General features: G+C 38.7%; 1 protein-coding gene across 8 annotated transcripts in view; it reads left to right on the top strand.

Moving 5' to 3' along the window:
* PHF20 (PHD finger protein 20) overlaps positions 1 to 24302 on the top strand; it is a 74803-nt gene that overhangs the window by 26106 nt on the left and 24395 nt on the right. For 7 of the 8 annotated variants that reach the window (XM_052791600.1, XM_052791609.1, XM_052791618.1 and 4 more), the window contains 4 exons: positions 686 to 862; positions 1702 to 1875; positions 13241 to 13519; positions 22503 to 22682. In XM_052791600.1, coding sequence (XP_052647560.1) covers positions 686 to 862; positions 1702 to 1875; positions 13241 to 13519; positions 22503 to 22682 — 810 coding nt within the window. The remainder of the gene's footprint in view (positions 1 to 685; positions 863 to 1701; positions 1876 to 13240; positions 13520 to 22502; positions 22683 to 24302) is intronic. The other variant, XM_052791663.1, reaches the window with a different exon arrangement.

Here is a 24302-nt window from a genome sequence, read left to right as displayed (position 1 = left end):
GTAGAAGGTTATAAAAGCCTTTTTCGAGCTGTAGAAACTCTCTAGTTACTAGATGGAGGATCTACCATATCGCTTAGCAAAGAAACTTTAATACTAGATAAATATTCATGTCACTGCAGTCTAATAGTTTCTACTTTATCTTGGTATGCCGTGTAGTGATGTTGAAGAACTTGAGTGTGTTGATGAGGAGAGAAAACTGTATTCGCTATAGTAGTATCATGAACAAGGGGATGCAGGTCTGAAGAAGGCTGTCTTTCCCTTCCTTAGGACCACAAAGTCTTAAAACTTCAGTGCACATACATTACCCAGCTTAGGGTCAAAGTTGTTTTGTGTGTCTGAGTTGTCTCATCTAACTTACGGTATTACGACGTCTGTGGGACAGTTGCTGTTTAAAGCAATGTTTTACCAGTAAGATATTGATCAGTATTCTTACTTCAAATCTGTTACTAAAAGAAAAATTTGAGATACCTGTAAGATAGGATTTTGCTCTAGTTTTATGCCTATTTATAACTGCTAATATGATTGTAGCTTTTACAGAGAGGTCTAATCACCAGGGCTGTTTAGCTTTTGCTATTAACCTCAGTCCTTAAACGCACTTTCAAACTGGGAGGGGACTTTAACTTTTGCTTGTGAGCTATTTAGTAATCCTGTAACTGCATGGTACTATTAAATTTGTCTATTCCAGCTCAGGAAAAATTGAAGAACTCTTCAGATAACCCTGAAAGAGACCAGATCAGGAGACGATCTTCAAGACTCTCGTCTAGTATTAGCCATGAGATTTTAAATACCGATCATGTCACAACTTCAACAGAAATTCAGCCTTTGAAAGATGCAGTATCTAACCAAAAGGAATCTGAGAAGGGTAAGCAGCTTCCTGGTATAGTCTAGATTTGTGGTGGCATGGCAGTAATCTAGTTGTTGCAAGCACTATATTTTTACTTGCATAACCTGCAGGCTCTGTATTTGCAATTACAATCTGATTTCATCAGCAGTGCAGAGAAAACTCAAGGAAAGTTTATATCTATTTCTGCTGCCTGGATTGCCTTTTACTTTTGATTCCTTCTCTGTCAGTAACCCTAGCATTTAACCTTTGTGTGATGGGAGCTTTTCCAGTAGAGGGATAACTGGCTGGGGTAACTAGCCTTGCAAAAGGAGAGCTCCGTAGGTCATAAAATAACTTAAAGGAAATGTTGTGGTTGGGGTTTTTTGCTTGCTTTTTTTTTTTTTTTAAGGGATGCAGGTTATGCTTGTGAAAATGAGGTGATTACAAAGTTTTAACACTTGCAGATTGAAGAAGTAAGCCAAATGCTAAACTTACAGTTTAATCCTCTTGTTGAACACTAAAAACATCAAATGGGATACTTTTATTCTTAGATCGGGTGGAGATAATGCTCCCTTTTTCTGCCCTGTGCTTCCCTGCCATTCCCTTTCAGGGGGAGTGCTGATAATGGTTTGAGGAGACCTATCCCATTTTAGGCTATAAAGAGTTAGCAGCCTGTGTGTTTCTAAGCAGCTCTAAATCTAGAGGTTGCTACAAGTAGCTGTGTTGTAAAAACTTCATTTTGTGTTAATGCAACAGCAAGCAGTCTCAGTGTGGATGGGTATCTGTCACCACTGTAATGTGATGAACACACACGTTAGTGTTCTGGAATATGCTTTTGTGTGCATTTTACTCAATGAAAATTTTTTCCTCTATTCTAGTCCACTTAGAAATTCCTGTTGAATCTGACCAAAGGTTCAGTGAACAGGGGTCGCCTGGAAACACATCACATAGCACAGCACTCAGTACGGATGCCAGTTTACAGGAAGAAAAAGTTGAAGACACTGAGTCTTTGTCTGTAACTGTCCGAACTCAAGAACCTTCTGCTGCTACAGGTTCAAATTTTGATTTCGTATTTAATGTTGATACATTTCTTAAGGCAACTGATGCCAGGTGTTTTGTGCTTGTATGTGTGTCACGAACAAAAGTTGTGTGTTCTTGCAATGTTAACCGCGGGGGGGGGGGGAATGCATATTTTTATTCCTTATGGACTGAGTTTTGATATTATGCTTTGGAGATTGACAGCAATCATAATTTTTAAATGACTGGGTGTAATATTTTTAGCATGTGAATGGTGAAACTAACAAACGCTTGTTTTCAGGTTATAATTTAATGTTTGTAATTCTGGATTAAGTTGGACTAACATCTTAAAAGATCAGGTTCTTTTGTAATTTCTGTGCTGCAGGTATGTGGTAGCCTTGATGTTTGGGAATCCTGATTGTGGATTTCTATACCCTTATGTTTCGGCTTTTGTTGTACTTAAGTCCTAGACTACTTAGAGGTTTTAGTGCAAATTTATGAAATAGTTCAAACATTTCAGTGTCTGTCTTAATAATGTATATATTTTGTTTTCTATTAGCTGGGGAGTGTACTTACCATGCTTTTTCAAATTAAAATTTCCTATACAGATAGTAGACTATGCCAAAATAGTGCTGTTCTGTGATTATTTTTTGTAACTTTAATACTTATATCTGCAGCTAACTGGGGAAACTTGAACTGCAATTTCCCTAGTTTATGGTCTATCAAAGAAGCTTAATTTTAAGTAGAACAGAGCATTTAGAGGGATTTACAGTTGCACAGCATTGCTAATCTGTATGTGCTAGCTTTCATCCTGTTTGTTGGTTATTCCAAACTTATCCTCCCGGTTGCATGTGTCCTCTTTCACCCACTCTTATGTAACTGTACAAATTAAATGTCCTCTCCCTTTGCCACTGATGTGCACCTTCAGTGCAGGAAGGAATTTACCTCTTTTCCTTTGCTCAGGTTTGATGTGTAAATGGTCTTTTACTATTTAAAAATTAGAGCTCTTCTGATCTTGCTCTCCTTCCTAACCAGGCTGATAATATTACCCATCTGTATTCTAACTATGGTATATCCAGAGTCTTTTCAGTTGATGTGTGTTGGGGCCATGCTTTTACTTCCCTACATTCTGGTGGTGAGTTTGCAAGATACTGAGCGGCTGCAGATTCTTTTTGCTAGTCAGGCTGCTGTGTCCTTTGCAGTCTGTAAAGTACTTTTGGGTTTGACTTCTTTAAACTGATGTGTTGTAGCTTGTTTTGGCTCATGAAGGCAAAATCACTGTTTGGCTGTTGTACCTGAACAGAACATTAATCTCTCTGACACCAAGGAAATGCCATTACTCTCTGTATTGGCTCTGAGTACATGAGCTATTGACAGCCTGCCTGCAAATCTGTGAAGCAAAGGAAGGATGTAAAAAGTGTTGCTCCTTCCAGTGGCTATGAATTTGTTCTTCCCCCTCTTGTAGCAGGTAGAACCGATTTAATGTACACTGTAAAGTTTAGGTTGAATACTTCCTCTGGGTAATTGCAGTGTAATATCACTGGTTTCCTTAAGGTCATGTGCTGACAACTGGTGAAGCTTCTCACAAGTGCTTTGTCAGGTACTGCTGTAGTAGTCTGCTGTCTGGGTTAGCTAAACTGGTACCCTGTCTAGAAGTTTGCAATGCCAGCAATATTAGCAGCTAGTGCTGTGAGCTCTTTCCTTTGGAATTTGAAGTTCCTCTCCTCCAAGGTGCCCTTGAAACTGAACAGGCATCCTTGAATGTAATTTTAAGATGAATAGCCATGTCCTGTTTGAAAATTCTCATGCTGAAGTAGCTTTCGTGGATGGCAGGAGGAGCTGTCTACTGTAGCAGCAACAGAGCATTCTTTTTTTTCTTTTTTTTCTTCCTTCATTGGATCTCGGGAAGATGTCCCTGGAGTTCTTAATGGAAAGACTGCAGACATTTGTGTCACTGGGAGTGCAAAGAAATGATAAAAAACAGTGGTGCTTCTTGATCCTGTTGGAATCTTGTGCTTCAGGCAAGCAGAAAGAGTGGTGGCTGTTGTGACTCCAGTCAGACATGTGAGAAAGTGTGCAGGTACAGGCATGGCTCCAAACAGGTACAGCGAACTGAATTGCTCTGAGGTGCAGTGTGCAAGGCTTGCACCTTAGAGACAGCTCTTCTAAGAGATAGAGCAGGCTGTAGCAGTTTTGAAAATTGAAAGAATTTTTAGTATGTCTGAAAATACTCACTTTTCAGCCTCTGCCAAACTATTTAATAGCAGAGAAGGTATGGCAAAGCTTTCCACTGCAGTGGATACAGTCACCCTTTGGACATGCTTTATATAGGAAAACGGTATGACAAACTGCTTTTTAACTTCAGTGATCTTGCATGATAAACTCACTGCATTTCTTAAAGTTTGGTTTTTAGCTGACAACCATTTAGCTTTTTATTTTGTAAATTCTTGCAAATTTTCAGTTTCAAGTGCAGCATTTTTAAGATGACACTTAATGTTTTGTGTAATCTTTTGGAGGTACTCATTGCACTATAGACTGACAAACCACAACTTTGATAACGTCTGAGAATGTGGAGAATGGTAAATCTTGGCTTTTTGAAAGAACACACTGTATTAACAGTATGGAAAAACTGTGTTAATGGTTACAGATGTTCTTCAAACAGTTAATGCAGTATTAACAAGGCATCTGCTGCTGTTGCCTTTGTAAAATAATCCAGAAGTAGTGTCAGGACCCAGACTGGACAGACCAGGGAGTCGTGTTTAATTTGAAATTCCCTCGGGCTAAATTAAGGTGAAACGACACCAAACAATCAGTTAAAGATTTTATTCATGACAGAAGCAAACTGAACTGGGGAGGCGTGGTAGTAGGTGGCAGGGTTTCTCACAACAGGAATTGGCATAAGACTACTTCTGTAAACCGTGTAACAATATACATCAATTCAGGGAATAAGGAGATCCCCCCTGTTGAGTCACGAGGTTCAGAGCAGACCCCCTTGCTTTCCAGACTCCTCCTCAGAGAAGGGTCTAGGGGCAGCTGGATCTACTTTTAGTCGCAGACTTGGTCAATGGTTTATATCTTGAAATGGATGAGGTGTAGGGATTGTGGAAAAGGAAAGAGGGAAGAAGACAGAGAGAGAAAAAGGAAGAGAGAAAGATTTCACCGGTCCTGGGTGCAGCGTTGGTCCAGTCAGCCGAGGGGTCCAGTCCCAGTGGGCTTGCGCACCTGGGGCTTCAGTTTGTGTCCTTTTATTATCCTTGCCCCTCCTTCAGGTGGGCACCCGAACTCGTCAGGTTAATGAGCAGTTTGTGAGCCTTTGGGCTTGGGGGTCGATTGTGGAGTAACTTCTCCTTCCCTGCAGACACGGCCATTGTTTGATCTTTCCATCAGAACAGCTTATCAGAACAGGGAGCTGCGCAACCTCCAGCATGCCCTCCCTCTCCTGTTGCTGATGTCTGAGCTGATGGGCTTTTCATCTTGGCTCCTTGCTGTGCAGGGTTTGTCTTTAAGCTGAACTCGCCCCACCACAATGTTTGAGACATAACTCTTTCAGTCTCTCACAAGTAGTCACAGAATATTCTCAGAAATAAAGAAGATTTTACTTGGTACCATAACATGTATAATCACAAAGCTTTGGGGTTAGTGGTTAAATACTATTAAAAATGCCTCCTTCAAGGGCATCTATTTTCTTTAAGTACTCATTTAGGATGCAAAGCTTTTCAGGGTGCTTCACAACGTCTTAGTTTCAAGTAACTATGAAATCAAAGGTGTTTTGAAAATTCTTACTGGTGTATGTGAACTGCAGTGTTGTCATAGCTGTATGATCATCTTCAGAGAAGGCTTCTTTTGAAAAAAGAAAAGTTTGGGGATCTGAGTTCAGGGCTATAATGTAGTAAGAGCTGGTACGTACTCAGTATGTGTTAGGGGTTACAGCAAACAAATCACTTCTACTGACTATGAAAGAATAAATAGACAAAACAGGCTTGGTTCTGTAAAAATGTTATTTCTCTGTTTTTGTTGCTGATGGGGAAATCTCTTCCGTGAAAAAACTTTAGGGAAATGATTGACAGATTTAAGGGTTTGAAGTTGAACTAAAATACCAGCAGGTTTTTTTTCCTCTACTTGCATACTTACGTTCTCTTGAGATGACAGTTGCATTTTATAATTGCCTTGTTTTATTCCCTTGAACTTGTATAATATGTGTTGGGGTGAGATGCTGTGTTTTGTGAGGGAGGAAGTAGGGAGAATTCACTTGTACATTTGAAATTTATAAGGTAGAATTTCTGAATTCTGCTTTTTCAGCATTTGGGGAGCATAATTTTGGTGGCAGGTAGATGAGGCAGGACACCAGTATAATGCTGGTGTGTGACTGAACCATTGGGAGTTCAAAAAACTGATCCCTTTGAATACCTTTTGCCATTATTACCACTTCCCTCTGACTTCCTAGTGTATATATATTGCTAAGCATTTGTCGTTTGGACTTAAACTGGGGAGAATTCCTGCTGAATGTGTAATACCTACATGTGTGGTGTCAGTCACACTGCTGTGACATGTGGGATGTGGCCTTCTCCTGAGCTTGCTTAATTGGATACAGGCAGTAAAGCTGTGGGAACATGACTTGGTTTGCTTGCCTACCCAAAGCCTCTGGTATGGCTTGTGTACTCCTGTCAGCAGCTGAGTGTGAGCTGGATTAAAGTTAATTCAGGAATAGGCACTCATTGAATTCTGATTTGAAGTTCAGCACTGTGGTGATGTCTGAAAATCCATGCTTTTGAGCGTGGATTTTTGTCATGGTTTAACCCCAGCCAGCAACTAAGCACCATGCAGCTGCTCACTCACTCCCCCCCAACCAGTGGGATGGGGGAGAAAATCGGGAAAAGAAGTAAAACTCGTGGGTTGAGATAAGAACGGTTTAATAGAACAGAAAAGAAGAAACTAATAATGATAACACTAATAAAATGACAACAGCAATAATAAAAGGATGGGACTGTACAAATGATGCATAGTGCAATTGCTCACCACCTGCCGATCGACACCCAGCTAGTCCCTGAGCAGCGATCCCCTGCCCCCACTCCCCCCAGTTTATACACTAGATGGGATGTCACATGGTATGGAACACCCCGTTGGCCAGTTTGGGTCAGCTGCCCTGGCTGTGTCCTGTGCCAGCTTCTTGTGCCCTTCCAGCCTTCTCGCTGGCTGGGCATGAGAAGCTGAAAATTCCTTGACTTTAGACTAAACACTACTTAGCAACAACTGAAAACATCAGTGTTATCAACATTCTTGGCATACTGAACTCAAAACATAGCACTGTACCAGCTACTAGGAAGACGATTAACTCTGTCCAAGCTGAAACCAGGACAATTTTGTTTCATTTAATTAAAGCTATCTCATTTAATGTTAGAAATGCCAGACATGCACCTGGATGGACATCCAGATGTGGCAAGCAGGTGTTTTTATTGGAAAAAACTCTTAAGGTTGGGGAATAAGAATTGTACAGGGAGTTTCTGAGTAAATACTGTCGCCTGAACTCCAGGTACAAAAAAAAAAAAAAAAAATCTACATTTCCATACTTAACCAACATTAAAAATGTTATTAATGAGTGGTTTGTTGATACAAGAGTTTCAAAATCCATAGATCCTATCATGGATATATCTTCTGTAGTTAAAAGTAGATCTCTGTTCCTGTACGTGCTTCTGTCTTACTTGTGGGATTGTGCCTGTACACTTCAGTGCCGATGAGCTGCCTGATGGGGGAACAGTAAGGCTTGGGCTTTCACCTGGGAGTAGTGCGTGTGCATGGCACCATGACAGAGGCCTCTCGGTGTGGGATCTGAAAATGTCTCAGAAAATTGCCAGTGGCTTTCTGCTCACAGTAGGGTGGGGGGCTGTTAAAGAGTCTAAGCATGCTGTCCTAAAATAACTGGTGTTGGAGGGTGAAAGCTGAGTTAACTTATTTCATGGGTAATTATCAAGGGAACAGATAGACATCTCTCCAAATATTAATAACTGTATGTCAAGCAGTTATGTTCTCAGACTGCCACGTGTATTAAATTTGGGGCTTGGAAAGGTGAGAAGTATGTTGTCAGAGTAGGCGGTGCGGGTGGAAAAAAGGGTATTTTTTTGCCTACAAGATTCCTATAAAATAAAACATGGAAGCTAAGGTCAAAGATAACTTTTCAGAATAAGTGCAACATTGTAACATGATACTAACTTTTTTATTTGTCTGTTTATTTGTCTTTCATTGTAGTCATGTGATGTGAATTCATTCTATTCCTGTAGGAAAATACTACAAAACATAATAAAATTAATAACCTTCATTTTCTTCAGTGTGTTGTGTTAGTTTGGCATGGGTGTGTGATGCACCCTGGTAGTACTAGCTTTCATTTGCATGATGTATAGGAAGGACATGAATCTTATACCATTTGAATATCAGGAATTTTTAAGGACAAAAGTGCTCTTTTTAAAAGAGTGTTTTCCCAGTCACTGTTTGGTAGATGATTCAAAGTTTATAGTAGTTGCAGATATTTCTAACAGCAAATACAATTTGGAGTGTTTATATGCTTGTTATATTTTAAAATGTGTGTGTCTGTAATGTGTTCTGAAAGGGCAATATGGCATTGTCTGTCAAAACGTAAGTTCCTTTTTTGAAATTTTCAGCAAAATTCTGATTAATTACGTGTACTAGAGGATAAAAATCCTATTCTGCTGGTTTTTGGCTCCTCTAATGTTTAGGGACCAGAATTAGTGATTAGGGTTTAGCTAAATCAAGTTGCCTTTCAAAAAAGCAGGTCTGTTGGCAAATTTTTGCAGCCAGTTAAAGTTCTGTTTCATATATCTGAAAACAGGCTTAGAAGCACTCTACAGCTGTGTGGTTTTACTCTTACAAACTGATTTGACTTTAATGGTGAGCTGCCTTTGCTTTGCACAGATCTGCTATCATGTTTGTAGTTGTATTTCCCAGAACTCTTAAGATTACTTTTTTTATTTGCATAGACATGCATCAGGGATTCTATTTGCCTTATACTTACCATGTGTTTTTCTAATTTTGTCACTTTTAGCTTTGGGTTTCAGTTAAGAAGCATATCTTTGCATCCAGTTTGAGGGAGCAGCTGTTTATCCTGCAGCTTACTTAGGTAGGCTTTGATCCTTTGAGGTAGTGTAAAAGCTGTCATTTTAAGCCTAGCAATATAGTACGTAAAGAAATCCATCCTGCCTTGCTCACTTAAAGTTTCTTACAGCTAGACACTATGATCTGGACATGGTGTTTCAGTTACACCTCTAAGTGCAGGTAAAGGCTTTATATCCACCTGGCTATTAGCCCCCTCTAAAGGTATGTCAAGGTTTGCACAGTGGTGCACTGCATGCGTACAAGATTTTTGTCAGAGTACACACTTACCTGTTTTTAGTGTTAGAAACTTAGTGCCAGCACAGGGAGAAGATGGTGAGTTAGAGGATTATATGAAATACTGTCTTGAGTAGTTCTTGCAATGTCAAGTAATGTTTCAGGCTCAAAAATCACAACTTTGTAAACGTGTAATGATCTGTGATTATTGATGCTGTATGTATTTATTACACCAAGCATCTACTCGAGTGAATTCTGGATGCACTGGAAATGGTTGGATGCTGTCCTTACCTAAAGTAGTTTGAGAAGAGCAATTAGGCAAGATGTTCTTTGTTTCACAACTGAGATCTTGAAAGACAGAGGTGTCTGAAAATAAAGGAAGAAACATGGTTTGGGTGCTAAAATGATGAACAGGAACACTTTTGGTGAGCTCAAGAATAGCACCACAAGATTTCAGAAGAAATAAGACCAAATAAATGGGTAATTAACGAGGAAGCTAGCCCAATGGTGTGAAGAGATCCAAAGCACAGTGTAAAAAGTGTCAGCTCAAGAAAGGTATTGGTAACAAACAAATAATCTTGAAAATAATACAGATCTCTGGAAGCACCGGAGAACATAAGTTCTGGAGAGACTCGATCTGTGTAGCTTAACAGCAGGTGAAGGAATAATTTGATCTTCACTTAATGTTTCTGTGGAGACCAGGAAACAGAGACTAGAAGTCTCATCAGTTTAACAGGCAGTTGTGTGTGAAGATCTAATGGCCTTGCTGCAGTTTCTAGCCAACTTGAATTGGGGGAAAATGCTAAGTGTTACGTGCACTGTTGGTTTTCTGGGATAGCTTACCAATGTGTTGCAGAAGATGCCTCAGGATGGCAGACTTGCAGTCAAGATATTGTGCTGCTGCTAAACTTTCCTGTCCCAGCAGGAGTCGATTAAAACAAAGAATTTGGGGGGGGGGGGGGGGGGGGAATCTCTTGTGGACTCAAAAGCTTTGCATGGTGATACTTTACTGTAAACTTACTGCTGAACGTGGTCATAGCTTGAACCTTGGATAATACAGCACAACAGGAAGTGAGAGAGGTTGCTGACTTGAATGCTGAAGGGATTTTTTTTTCTTCTCTATAGTGAAAGTTAAAGGAGACACTGTTGCTTGACCTTGAGTCTGTGTGCTTAATATTGTAATGGCTAATTGAATGCAAGGTGAGGAGTTTTAATTTTGGTTATAAACATGGAAGAAATAGCAAGTGGTAGGTCTATCATTAACTTCTCTCTGTACTTGGAGAAAACACCCACTAAGCTGCTCTGAAAAGGCAAGTGCCTGAAAATCTGAAGCCACTAGAGCAAAACTTTCTCTCTATAGAAACCAGTTTTAGTACCATGTGTTGTGAGCAAAAATTGTATGTATGTGTAAGGATGGAAGTTCCACCCCTTAGATGTTGGTGTAATGGGTCGGCTTTGGAGCATTTGGCTGGGAGCACAGGCTCTTCAGAGGCCTTCCCGGGTGGTGGAGTTGGGCATCAGTTTCCTGCTGAGCCCTGGTTTCAGGGAGTTCTTATTGTGTTACTTGTAAAGAAGGAATATGCCCCCAAATGTGGTGGTGATGCTAATAATTTAAGCTTTGTTTCAAACTGTGAGGGATTGTCTGTGGTTTTATTACTCTGAATAGATTCCTTTTGCATGTTGTACTAAGTTTTTGTCTGCTTTCCTTACCCTGTGTCTTTGTTACCTCTGTTTCTAAACTTCAGCTGACACGATCCTGTGCTCCTCTTCTAACTTGTAGCTGATCAGTTAGAAGCCATTCCCTGTATCTTCTCCAGAATTTCTGTCTCAGTGGAGGGGAGTTGCTCTGAGCTTGGATACAGGGCCTCATCATGACAGTTGTGTGATGGTATAATAGTTTCCCTTGTCATCTTTTGTAATATTTTTTGGCTAAATCTTCAGACCCTATTACCCCCTTCTGCTGCAGTTAAGTTTTCCTACCTTCATGTTAGCTAAGTAGAAACAAGTTATCTTTCATTGTCCTGAATGTTGTGTTTTAGCTTTACTGTCAAGAGAACCTTTCTGCACTTGCTTTCACTAAACCCACAGGCCATTTCACTGACTGTTCCTGAAATATTTTTTTCATTCTTTATGAATGCAACTTTTGATGGTGTACAGTATCTTTCAGTTTTGGTATTGGCAAACTTTGTTGTTCTGCAAGCGTGATCCAATTGTCTGGCTTTGTTGCAATCTTATTACCATAATTGCTTAAAGCGGCATCCCTGCCAGCATGTTCTTAATATGGCTACACCAAAATGTCTTTCTCTTTCTCCTTGTCATTATTTTTGTGAAACACCCAAAAGCAGCGTCTTCATTTTTACTGTTCTTAAAATTAACTGAATAGCTTTCTTTTAACCAGTCTGATATGCATATGACTTCTTAATCCTTCCCTGTCCGTCAGCCTCCATAGTACCATTACTTGTTTTTTCTCTATGAATGACTTCAAGTTTTGTTCCTTTGTCATAACACCGTACTTAGAAACTAAGTGTGCTTCAGATACAGGTATCTAGGATGCTTTTCTTTGCTATGACATAACTTAAGTATGCAGCTCACTAACACTCACCATTTTTGTTGCTATATGCTAAAAATTTCTGAACAAGCTGTCCTGTGTTCTTACACCAAGATTGTGTCGACACTACATTTAACACTCCCATTCAATGCGTTCCTGCATATGTGCACTTGTGGAAAGTCTTATTCTTTCTGCACTTTTGTTTGTAATGTTTCTGGGTCCTTTTGTGTTCCTTGTTTTCAACTACTTCTAATATAATGTCTTAATTTTCATTCATGTGCTGCCTACCTTCAGTTTTGCATCACCGTTGCTAGGTCTGGGTCTTAGCTTTAACCACTTCAACTTTCTTAATCCTCCAAGTTTGAAAATACTTGTAAATATGGAAATAATATTTTAGTACTGGCAAAACAAATGGAAAAATTGTGTTTGGAAGCTGTTTTGTAAAAATGACACCTCCTTTCCATTGTCCTTTAGTTGGTGAGAGATTTTTTTGATGCTGTGTGCATATTAGTGATGGATAATTGCCTGGATCTCTTTATGTCTGTGTGTTTCCAAATTTCTACCTCTCCTTTATTATATTGAGTACAGATACTGGTGACAGTAATCTGATTTACTCTTAGTTCAAAATGTTTCGTTTGTGTATTTCTTAGCAAAAACATGGATTAAAAGTTTCTGAAATGCTGGAAGAAGAAATAGGAGTTTACCAGGTCAAGTTTAGGTATAGCCCTGGGTTGCACAGCAGTGCTCTTTAAAACAGATGCCTTAAGGTTCTTTCGTTTGAGTCTGAAGACTTTCCTTGCTTTTTTTGAGAAACTAACTATAGCTCATAGGGGAAATTTTTTAACAGATGCAAGCCATTTTCCTCTTGCTCGGTTTCATTCTTTCATTGCTGCTTGAAAATTGAAATAAATTTAAATAAAATAAATTGAAATTTATTTCAATTTTACTTGAAAAATGTAGTTCTGACGTACTGCTTCCTTTGTTCTTGGCAGTAACCAGACTTTGGTGGTACGAAAACACATCCAGAAAGCAGGTAGCAAAATAATTATAAGCAAAGAAGCAGAACTGTTTTCCTTGGAAAGTGCTTTCACCGAAGATGTGAACAGTTATAAACAATTAAATAAATACTTGATAGAACATAATCTTCAGTGTTCTGACTAAATACACAATCTGTGTAATTCAGCCTCATATCTATAGTAGCACTATATACAGTGATATTAGCTGTTGGGCAAGGGACTCATGGAAGCAAAATGTCGTTTCCTGATGACAACTCATTCATAAAAACACTGGCATCATGACAACCAATTTTTAAGAGCACAGTAGGGCAGAGTTTTCCCTTAAAAGCTATTGACCTTAAAGGCAGATACAGCATTAAAATTTTATTTTTAGCATTTCATAGCTAACATGATTGTATGCATGCCCATTTCTTACCTTTTTTTGTTGTTTTAAGTTTAGGAAACCATTTGATAAATATAGCAAATGCATGGGGGAATTTATCTGTTTTGTTCTTACAGTAACAAAACCTTGTAGGAGAGCAGATTTTCTTGCATCAAAAAAAGCTGCAACTGTTGATCAAGATCACCAGTTTAGATGCAAGTTCTTGGACTGTTCAAAATCCTTCCGCAAAGCCAAGTTACTGCATTATCACTTGAAATACTTTCATGGACTGGAGAAGGCTGCAGAATCACAGCAGAACCCTGTAAAAAGAAATATTCAAACCAGAGCTTCTTTGGCTTCTGAAAAAGCTAATCAAGAAAGGTCAAAAAGAGGACGGACTGCAGCTGGTTCGCTGTGTAAGTATGTTGCTGATCTCTTCCTTTTTTTCAACAGCAGCAGGCAGGACAAGCTGGAAAGAGCAGAAATAGATTTTCTTTGGGGCTGAAGGAGTGTCTTTTGGGCTCCATCTTAGCATATTTCTTTGTGGACAAGCAGCATAATATGTGTGAACATTATGTTTTAGAGAAGGTAAAACTGAAGGAACTACCTTATCTAGAAATATAGATCATGTTCTATAATGAACCAACTGTGCAGCTTCTCTTATTCCTTTGTAATAGCTCACTTGAGTATTAAAGCTCTGTTCTTTTTTCAAAACTACAATTCCCTGAATTCCTGATTTTGTGTTTTGTTTTTGTTTTTTTCCCCTGGCTTAACAAATACCTAATTAGTATTGTTCAAAGACTATTGTCCTTTTCTGTCTTAAGGAAACAGTCTGGGTAACTCCAGTGCTCTCCTATTTCTTACTTGGTCTTTACATGTCATGGTCTGACTTCAAGAGTATACTTGGCTAGAAATCCAGTACCACTTTCTGCAGTATTTACTGTTCTCATTGATGGACCTGTGGGGAAAAAACCAGTATTTTAACAAAATTGCTACAGCTGTACTTGAAAAAGATCCTCACGCAACTGATGGGTAGTGGAAAGGGATAAAAACTTAATGGTTAGGAAAAAAAAAAAACAATGCTTATGTTATAATTACTTTGCAGTCTTCAGAATCACATTAACTTCTGCTTCACCATCTCACTCTCTGAAGCACTTTCTTCCTAGTGTCTTGTGTAACATCAGAGTGGCAATCTAGGTCTAGTTGTGAACTGCAGTGTTGTTTTTGATAACCTATCCAAACTTTGTTCTTGTGGACTGACTTCCCTTTGTACTGGAGGTCCATAAAAATTGTCTTCTCTTTTGTATTCTGATTGAGACTGTTTTATAGAATCCAGCTTTCTCTTTGCTGAATTCCCTGGTGTTTTTTGTCTTTGCATTTGATCTTTCATTAATACTCTGTTTAAGAGTTTTGAAGTCTTGAAAGTTGTTCACTGAGCTACAGCTCGCTACAGCAGAATATATCTAGCCTTACTTTGCTTCATGTCTGCTTTCCCTAGTGTGTCCAGCAACCGTTTTTTCATTTGAGGGGCTACTGCCTGTTCCTAACAAGTGTAACATAACATACTGCTACTACATGTAAACTTCTATGCCCCAAATATTTCTGTAACTTTAAATAATGCAAAGGGATAAGATTTGGTTAGGTAGAGGAAGATTTTTCTTTAAATGCGTTAGGGTGTGCCGACTGGTGTGTATTACACTTTGCATGCAGCTTAAATGAAACCCAAGAACTGCCTTGACAAACACACCTGAGACGAGTGCTTTATGAAGAATGGCTGTTAACAACTGCACAGTGATCAAAATAGGCTTGCATGTCACATGCTTTTCCAGAAACAGACTTCTATTCAGCTTTTTGTAACTGCATAATTACTTTGGTTCGAGAAGTTGTTTTCCTGTGGTTGTCTTGAATGAACTGACTAGTGACTCAAGATCTTGACCCTTTCATTTATCCTTTTCCCCATGTGTACACTGTTGGTTTGATATCATCATCTTGGCCACATAGGCAGGTAATTAATTATGGTGTTGAGTTGTAACTGTATTTGCTTATTATAAGCCCCCACCCCTTTTATTCCTCATTTGTGGATGGATACTTTTAACCTGGATTGTTTCGATGATGCACTTCATAGCATATCCCTGCAAATAGCCCCTGGGTTGTGCTGACAGCTGTTGAACAGTGCATCAAAGTGGAAGGTGGACCGTAAATTTTTCAAGTCACCTTCACTGTCAAAGCCTGTTATTGTGGAGCTACAGTAAGGTTTTTCTTGATGAGGAAAAGTAATGTTGTCATATATCAGTTATATTGTATGTCTGATACTAAGTGCCATTTGGTTTTTAACTCATTGTGTTCTTAATTCTTCTAATTTTTGTTGTGGGGGTACCACACGTTCTGAGGTAGAGTTAATGGGGTTTATGAGCTCATACTGTTGCATTTAGTGTTCTGTTCTGTCTTTTTGGAAGCATCTCTTCTGTTCTTAATTCTCCATGTCCACTGAACGCTTTTATGTCACCTTTTTAAAAGGCTTTTCAGGAGTACTGCTTAGTGAGAGCAAAGGCTTTTGAATACATAATTTAAGTATGGTACAAGGTGGGTTTACTTTTCATCTTTACAATCCTTTTGTGAGCAAAAACTCTCCTGGTCAAAGTGAATATATTTAAATCATTTTACCTTTTGCTACAAATGTCCTTTTCTTTTCTTATACTTCACTATATTAGATAGGTTTTAGTGCTTAAGAAAAAGTGGCAGTTTCTAACAGATAAGACTTTAGAAATCATGAGTCTTGTTATTCCATAATCTTGGAGATACTCTTGCTTTAGAAGCTTTAGTACACTTAAGTCCTTATCTCACAAGTTTTATTTTGGAGTTCTGGAACTCCTTACTATTTCTGCTACACATCAAATTAAAATAAGTAAGTGGTGGGGGTGGACTGTTGTCTGTTTTTAAAGTGAAAATACTTACTGTTTTTAAAGTTCTAGGAAATTATGCAATATTCAGCAAAACCTTTTCCTTGTGCTTAAAATCAGAATTTTGACACAGAAAAGATGGATGTAAGTGGTCTTCAATGACCATGTTGTGGGATGCAGGAAGGAACAATTTAAGTATAATTACTTTGCACTAAAGCAGAGACTGAAATTTCAACATCTGAAATGTAAATTATGCCACTTGGTGTTGGCTTCAAAACTTGAGTGAGATGGACAGGTTAATGTGGAACTGATTTGTCCTGTCTCTCCCTTTTCCCTAAGAAGGATCTTACTTTGCAGTGGCAAATTCAACAGATATCTCTCTAAATTCTGTAGTGGCTCTTCATTGAACAGAGGGGAAGGAACTACCACTGCCTAGCTTGTATTTTAGATATGCCTTACTACTCTGAACAGAATGATGCAGACTTAAATGGCTACTGGATGCATTCAGGCAATACCTCTTTTTAATTTATCAGGAAATATTGCAAGATCATTGTGATGAAACAACTCTTCCCCCAGCCCCATGTTATAATACTTACCTCCATGAGTATTGCTGCTATTTGGTCTTCACTGAGAGAATCGTCCTTATAGAGAATAAGGCACTTGCTTTTGTTTCCCTTTGGAATATAGAAGATGCAGGCATTTCTGCCCTCAGCTCTTAAGTTGTGTTTCACCTTTGCAGGTGCATTATAGAGCCACCTGCAGCCCTTCTGTTAAAGAGGAGAATCAAGACCTGCACAGACATAAGTAGATGCACAGGCTTAAAACAAGCTTTTTGAGCATAGGCTGCAGATGGCTTCTCAAAGTCTGTCTTCCAGGAAAGACTTGCTTAAGTTTTTGACAGTTCAAATTGAGATGTTCTATCAAATTTATCACTTGAAATTGAATGTGGTATAGTATGTATTAAAATTTTTGGCAGTTAGTTACTATTTGTTGATTGCTGTAATAAAAAAAACCTGAGTAGAACCATATTCCATCTTCATATGCATTAACCTTAGGACAGGCTTTTTTCTTTGTTGTCCCTTCCCTTTCTCTGCACAATCAGTTTACTGTTGGAAGTATGTCATCCCATACTGTGACGTGTGCCCTGCAAACACTTATTGTAAACACTTCCTCTGAAGGTGTCAGTTTTCTCTTTCAGATGCCTGTCTATCCATGTTATTTTATGTGAAGTGCCTACAAAAGGTTATTTTTAATTAAGTTTGTTGTTTCCTGACGTAGACCACTCCAGGGGCACAAGGCATGGAATAGCTTCATTTCATTCTTTGTACCTGCAACTCGTAACTTTAATGTCTTGACTTCTTGACTTTGAGTCTTTCTGAATTGGTGGCTTTCATTTTTTAGTAAAATCTTTTTTCATTTGGAGGTTCAACAAAATTTAGTTCAAGCCCTTGTGTTGAACAATTTTTCTGAAATCTGAAAGTCAACTTGTACCAGACTTCAGTGTTTGCACAACTGGTGCACCTCATGTCAGACCTTCGAAATGCTCTATACTTAGGTATACTATAGGTACTGAAGGTTTGTCAGGAAGTTCTAACCTCATTAGATGTGAACAAGTCGGGGATTTGATAATGTGTGTGCAAGGAAATGCCATCAAAACCTTCAGTAAGGTGTCTGGTGTACTCTTAATGCTCTTAATAACCACTTAGTAGTGCTGACGGACTTGATGCTGCCCTCAGCACAACTGTCATACTGACAGGGACTTTGTCAGTTGATACCCTTACATTCCTAGGATATAGTTCAGTTCCCCTGAGGAGTTTTGCTTTAATAGAAGTTAAACCTGATTTTGAGACTCTAAAAATGCTGTGCAGTATTAGGCTGCAGTTTTGGTATGTGGGTATATAATGTCAGCTTCAGTCTGGCAAGTTGCTGCCAGTCTTGGCTCTGCTGTTCTCCTTGCCATAAGGAAGAAAAGAAAGCAACAGACCTGTGATTTGTAGTTCAGAGACTGTAGAAAATCTGTCCCTACTGAGGAGTCCATAAAAGGTACTTAAAGAAAAAACATGCATATTGTCACTAGGTTTAAATTTTTGTACATGACCTTGTTCTTAAAAAATTCTGCCTCCTCAGAGTTAGTTACAGTGTGTTTTGTTAATGTATAAGTGTCTTAATGCCAGGAATCTGTGTAAAGAAAAAAGTGGTCTCATCTTTACTCATGTTACTGATGAGATCCTAACCATGTGTGTATAGGCAACAGGTTGGCAAACTTGCTTTGACAACTTAAACACCTAAGGCATCTAGTTGTCAACTGATCGCTGTTAATGTGAACCTCTGGCATGTGGCTTAGTGGTTTTCAGGGTGACCCTTTGGGGGGGCTTCCTGTTTCCTCTGAATATTGGCTGACGGATGCCTCTCTGCTAGGCAGTGGAATGTGCATGAGTGACCTACAAACAGAGGGTTTCTTGTTGGAGTAGGTGAAGATCTGCATTAACACCCTCTGTGTTCTGCAGAATTGCCGATTGTCTTTTTGGCTTATCTTGAGAATACTGCATTTAGTTTGTGGAGGATGGCTGTGTGAAATACTACAGCTGTAAGTCAAGATGATATGTGGTCTTTCAGTTCTTGGAAATACAAGTGGATATTCTCAGCAAATGGTCTCACAGCTGTGGATGGTGAATATTTTCTAATTTGCAACACTTGGGAATTCAGTCTCTGCTCCCTGTGAAGGCTGAATTATCTTCTTAACTGGGGTCTGACATCTTTTGTGTTCCATTGGACAGAGAGCTATTGCCTTGTCTGTCGCCAAGTCTTGACATGCTTAGGTGTAAGTTCTCTTAAGGCTCTGTCCTCGTGGCTTCTAAATGGCTGAAGTGGTTTCATATCTCAGGTCTGTATGTGTTAGTTTCTAAGACCGTCACTGCTGCTGGATCAGCTCTTTATATGGAAGAGGATACTTTTCCCAGGCTTAAAGAAGAGAGGCCTGAAAGAACTCTGTGGAAGAGGGCTGTGGGCAGTTAATCAGCAAGCCTCCAGTTTTTTATGAACATATCTCCTGTTCCTGTTAGTGGTATTTAGTGTCATCTGAGCTAGAAACTAATCTGCTGGTGGTTAATTACAACGTCACTGTTCAAGAACAGTGGAACTGTTCACTGCTCTGGATGTCAGGAGGGCTTTTGTGGTCTATTTGTAGAGAATAGTGTAATTCTAATGATGATAAATGATATTCTGGATCATAGAGGTATTGAAGGGTACTAATAGCTATTTTGATTTTTGTTTGAGTTGGTCATCATCAAGAATGTGTGGAAGTTGTAGCTTAGATGCTACCTGTGTCTTATCTCAGGATATCTCTGTAAGACAAGTGCAAGTGTCTTCATGGGATCTGCATAGACAGTTTTAGGAAATACATAGGAGTCTCTATGAGCACGATCCTGCTGTTCACTATAGACTCACAGTACAGTCATCTTGTTGCCTGGTAGTCTCAGTAGAGTGCTTACATGGACAAGTGACTTGCAAGAGAAGTTTGTTATAGCAGTAACAAAAGTTGAAGGTGTTGTCCATGTAAATACGGTGTATTGTGTGCTCTGTGTTGGCCTTTCCTGAAACAGCAAATCAGGAATTGCTGTGACTGGGAGGAGGCAGAGGAGTAGGAAACCTTCTGGAGAGTGAAGGTTGGCTTGGGGAGTCAGGAGGATGAAAGCACATGGCACACTCTGCAAGTGGTGCCAACACAGGAGGTCTGAACTTGGGGAATGTACAAGTTTTAAAGGCATATGCCTAAATGCAAGTTCTTGGTTGTGGTTGTTATGGTAAGTAATTGCTCTTTGTTCTTTTGCGGGCAATTTTATAAATTGGCCTGTCTGAATTATACTTGAAATGTTGTATTGAGAGGAAACAGGACACTAAATGTGGAAGGCTTACAAGTTTGCGTCTTCATGGCACAAGTTTTAACATTTACTTTCCCAAAAGTTTAGGATAACTTTCCAGTTACTTAATCTCATCTTCTCAAATCTAGTCTCAATTCCTAAGATATATTTCAGAGTGCTCAAAGATCTCACAGACACTCTAAGCTTTTCTGTCAGTGGAACAAAAGGTGTTTCAGAATTTAACAGGCTTGTTGATAATTATTTTTTGTCAGTTTTTGAAGAAAAATACATCCGGTGTATGTTAAAGTACCCTTGAACTCTCCCAGGACAGTGTTACTGGTGGCTGAAAAATCTTACAGAAATGTATTAACCTTTATGTGTCATAAAAGATAAAACATACTCTTGGCAAAAATGTCCTTAAACTTCAATCTCACAAAGCTAAAAAAACTAATGGACTCGAAATATGGTTTTGTTCCACCAAGAGTCTGTGTGCACAGATCTCAGCCCACAGGAATCCCAGATGCCTTGTGCTCTTTGAAAGACTCGTGGGATCAAGGTGGCCTTGGGGTTCTTCAAATGTTAATTCATGAAATGGAGTTGGGAGAGGGGAAGGTTAAGCGGCCTAAATTAAGGTGGTCTGGTTTGTATAGACTTTTGTATTATAATTTTGGAGTTCCCTGAGAATGGTGTTCCCATAAATATTTTTGAGAATTAATGCAAGATGGTGGACAATCAGAAAAGCTCAAGAAAGGCTTGTTTATGCGACTTCTCACCCTGTACTGCTACAGAGAGTTTACATTTCAGAAAGTTTTAGGACACTGTTCCCAAACAGGTTATGAAGTACCTTAATCTTATTTTTCAGCTACTGTGTACCATGGGAAAATGTTTTGTCTGTCTGAATGGATGATGTCTTGTTCAACCCACTGGTCATAGAATTCCTCAGATGAGCAAATTCTGTTAGCAAGAAGTTGTACAAAAGTAGACTTGTAGTTAAAAACAAACCCTCTTTGTACTTACTCCTGCAAGAGAAGTTAGTTCTGTTGAAAATGGAAGGCCATACACATACTGCAGTATCTTACCAAGGAGTATCTTCTGGTTTTGGTAGTTCTTCATGGACAAAACATGCTACTTTCTACAGTCTTGCAGCTCTTGAGGTAAATAAGCGCCCAGGGAAAGGCAACAGTGAGTTGCCTTACTGGATAAAAGGTACCCTTATGAGACAGTCTTGTGTGGAAATTTGGAGGTTGGTCTAATTTCTGTCTTCTGTTGTGGCTGCTGTAAAGTACTATGGAAGGTGACTAGAAAGTAACAATTTGGTTACAGAAATACTATGAATGGCTCCTTTTTTTTTTTTTTTTTAAGTTCTAATGCGACTTCAGAGTTAGAGAACCAGGGAAAAAGTCATCTGATGGCCTTCAGATTTCTGGATCTTGGAGTTTCTTTTGCCTGAAGAGGCCTACTTGATTCTGAAAGCTCTGTAATGACGTGTTAATGTGCCTTGTTATAGCTTCGACTTGAAATGTTGGTCAGGGCAGAGTACTTGATACCACTTCTTCTCCTAATATGCTCTCTTGGACTCTCTTCCTTCTTTTTTTCAGTCACTTTCAGGTACTGCTCACAATTATTTAATTAGAGGTGTCCAAGTGAAAATCCAGCTGGCATGTAAGTCTTAAGATGGAAGTTGCCTTTTGTATCCACTGAACTTTTGAGATGCTTATGGTGATAGAATTGGACGTTCCTGATGAAAGTCAGCAAGCTGACACCTTGGCTACTTGGGTTTCATTGACCAAGATACTTGATGTCATACTCCAAAATGGCAGTGTACTTGTCTCATTTAGTGTGGCTGTCCTACCTGCCATGTATGTAGCCTTAGCTTTTATCAGCTTCACCTTTCTTTTTCCATGTCCAGGAGTCTTTTCAGTAGGAGTTGCTAGCTGTAGTTAGGAAGATGAGAACTATTTGACTTGACTTAAATAGTAAATGGAATATCAGATGAAGCCATGTCTGTATCTCGTGATTTTTACAGATTTTAGGTAGTGATCCTGAATTCTTGCATCTCTCTCTCAGTTGAAACACTGTTGCTTCAGTGGTATATGTTTAAAAACTGCCCTTCCTTAGATGTGCAGAGCTTCTCTATGCCACTTCTATATGCCTCATTACAAAGCACACTTTTGAGAACAGGCTGTGGTTCCTGTAACTAATTTAACAGGGCCACTTTTCTCTTAAAGAAACTAATAATAAAAATTACCTGACCCATATCTCTCCCAAACTGAGCTGTTTCTCTTTCCATCTTTGTTCAAAGCTGCAGTATTTCTGGAATAGTAGAGCTTTGGGGAATGCATTTGCATCCATGGTTTCTTTTTTTTTGGGGGGGGGGACGGGATGACACACAACAACAACAACAACAACAAAAAAAACAAAAACAAAAAACCCAACCCAAAACCAAAACAGCAAAAGCATTACAGGTTTTAGCCTTTAAATCAGCTTCTGTTTAAAAGCTTTTCTGTGGACAAGCTGTGAGTTGAGCTGTGTGTCTGATCAGAAATGCTCCACATGGACTACCAGAACTGCTGCTGGTGAAGTAGATGTACATTTTGAAAGTATTTAAAGCTTGGACTTCATCTTTATTCTCTTTGTAGATGCTCCTCTACACATAGCCCTGAGGAGTACCCCATATAGAGATGAAAAAATAGAAAAGAGAAGAACTTCAACTCCTGTAAGTGCATTAAATAGTCACCGACATACTGTTAGAGAACAAACCAAGAAACACATAGCAAGATCACTGCGGAAGCCTCAAGAAAAAGGAGGAGTTGAAAATGGTACGCCTTTTTAGTTTAACATGAAGAAGTTAAACGTGGAAAAGGTTTGGAAAAGTTTTAAGCATTGAAAGGAACTGATAATATTGATAGAAAGTATTCTATATACCTTCTTTTAGAGAGTTTAATTTTTTATGAATGTACAGTATAAAATGTAAGTGGTGTTTTTTCGCTGTTTCTTTGCAGTAGTTTCAAATGAAGAATCAATATAAGGAATTTTATAAGTTTTCTTGCTATACACATTGGGGTTTATTCTTCCCAGTCAGTGTGTAATATTTTTTAAGATGTAAAAAGTACTGAAGTATTTAAGGGCATGAAAAGATTCTTGGGGGTTTTTTTGTGTGCTTGTTTGATGCATGTGTCTTAATTCTGTTAAACTTTTGGTTGTCAAAAGCATTAAATACTTTAAGTAATCCTGAACTTGTTTAGAGATCTAAACATAATAAAAAAAGGAAAAGGGGAGGCAGGATGACCTAGTTTTTTCTTTTGTAGTTTTTTTTTTAATAGCATTTGACTACTTCTGGTAGTCAACACTCCTTGCTACTAAAGGACTCTGAACAACTTTACTTCATGACTTTGATCAGTGGTATAGTGTAAACCTTGTTTGTACTGGAATCTACTCTAGTATAGGTGCGTAACAGCCATACAGGGGGTGAGGTGTGTGTATACACACGTATATATGAATAATACATATACTTAAATTTTTATATATATTTATATATATATTATATATATATATATATAAAAAAAATAGTTTGCAGCATACTTCCAGATTTACTACATCACCACTTTCCTTCACATAAGTGATGAGAATTTGAGTCACAGTGATCAGGAAAACATAAAAAATTGTGTGCTTAGACTATTCTGTCTGTAGCAGGCAATCTTTGTTCTGGAGGTAGTCTTGAGAAGATTACCTTACTTGCCTGATACTGTATTGTTCTGTTGGTCATAGTAGTCAGTCAGTACTTACCATGTCTGTTTATTCTTGGGTATCCTTTGCTGCCTTCCCTTGTAGGAAGGTCTGAATGAGATCCATTAGTGTCTTTTCACTGGGCTGACTCAGTGGGACATTTCTTACTTGAGAGTATGGCATATAGAGATGAGAATAAACTTTCATGGTGGTGGTAGAAGATGTGACTGAGTACTCACCCCGTTCGTCCTTAGTCTCTCTGCTATTCAAGGAAATTGAAATGGCTTAGGTCTCTATGTTTTTGCCAAAAACTCCTTTTTAAAGATGTAGTTGTTTTGTGATTAATTTTTAGGATTATATAGGGCAGTTTACCTTTCTTTTTGATCACATGAATCTATGAGGGTGCTCCTAACCTAGGTAGCCTCCTTATCTGGTCTTTTTTCAGTGAGAATTGATTGGACTTCAGAGTGCTTATAAGAAACAACTTGAGACAAAAAGATTCTTCAGTACAGGGGTTTTGGAAGGTCCCTTTTATAATACTCATTCTTTGCAGTTTTTTTGTTTTATTAGGAAAACCTGCATTAACTGTGTTGTGCAGTCAAGAAGATAGCTGTATACAAAAATTTGCAAATACTTGTATTTTTTCAGATTTTTAAAAGACATACTGCCAAGCTGAAGGGGAAAAAGTGTGGAACAAAGTGACAATTTTTTGT

This window comes from Harpia harpyja, chromosome 1, assembly GCF_026419915.1.
Source record: "Harpia harpyja isolate bHarHar1 chromosome 1, bHarHar1 primary haplotype, whole genome shotgun sequence".
NCBI classification, from domain to species: Eukaryota; Metazoa; Chordata; class Aves; order Accipitriformes; family Accipitridae; genus Harpia; species Harpia harpyja.
This window is presented reverse-complemented; position numbering and strand designations above follow the sequence as displayed.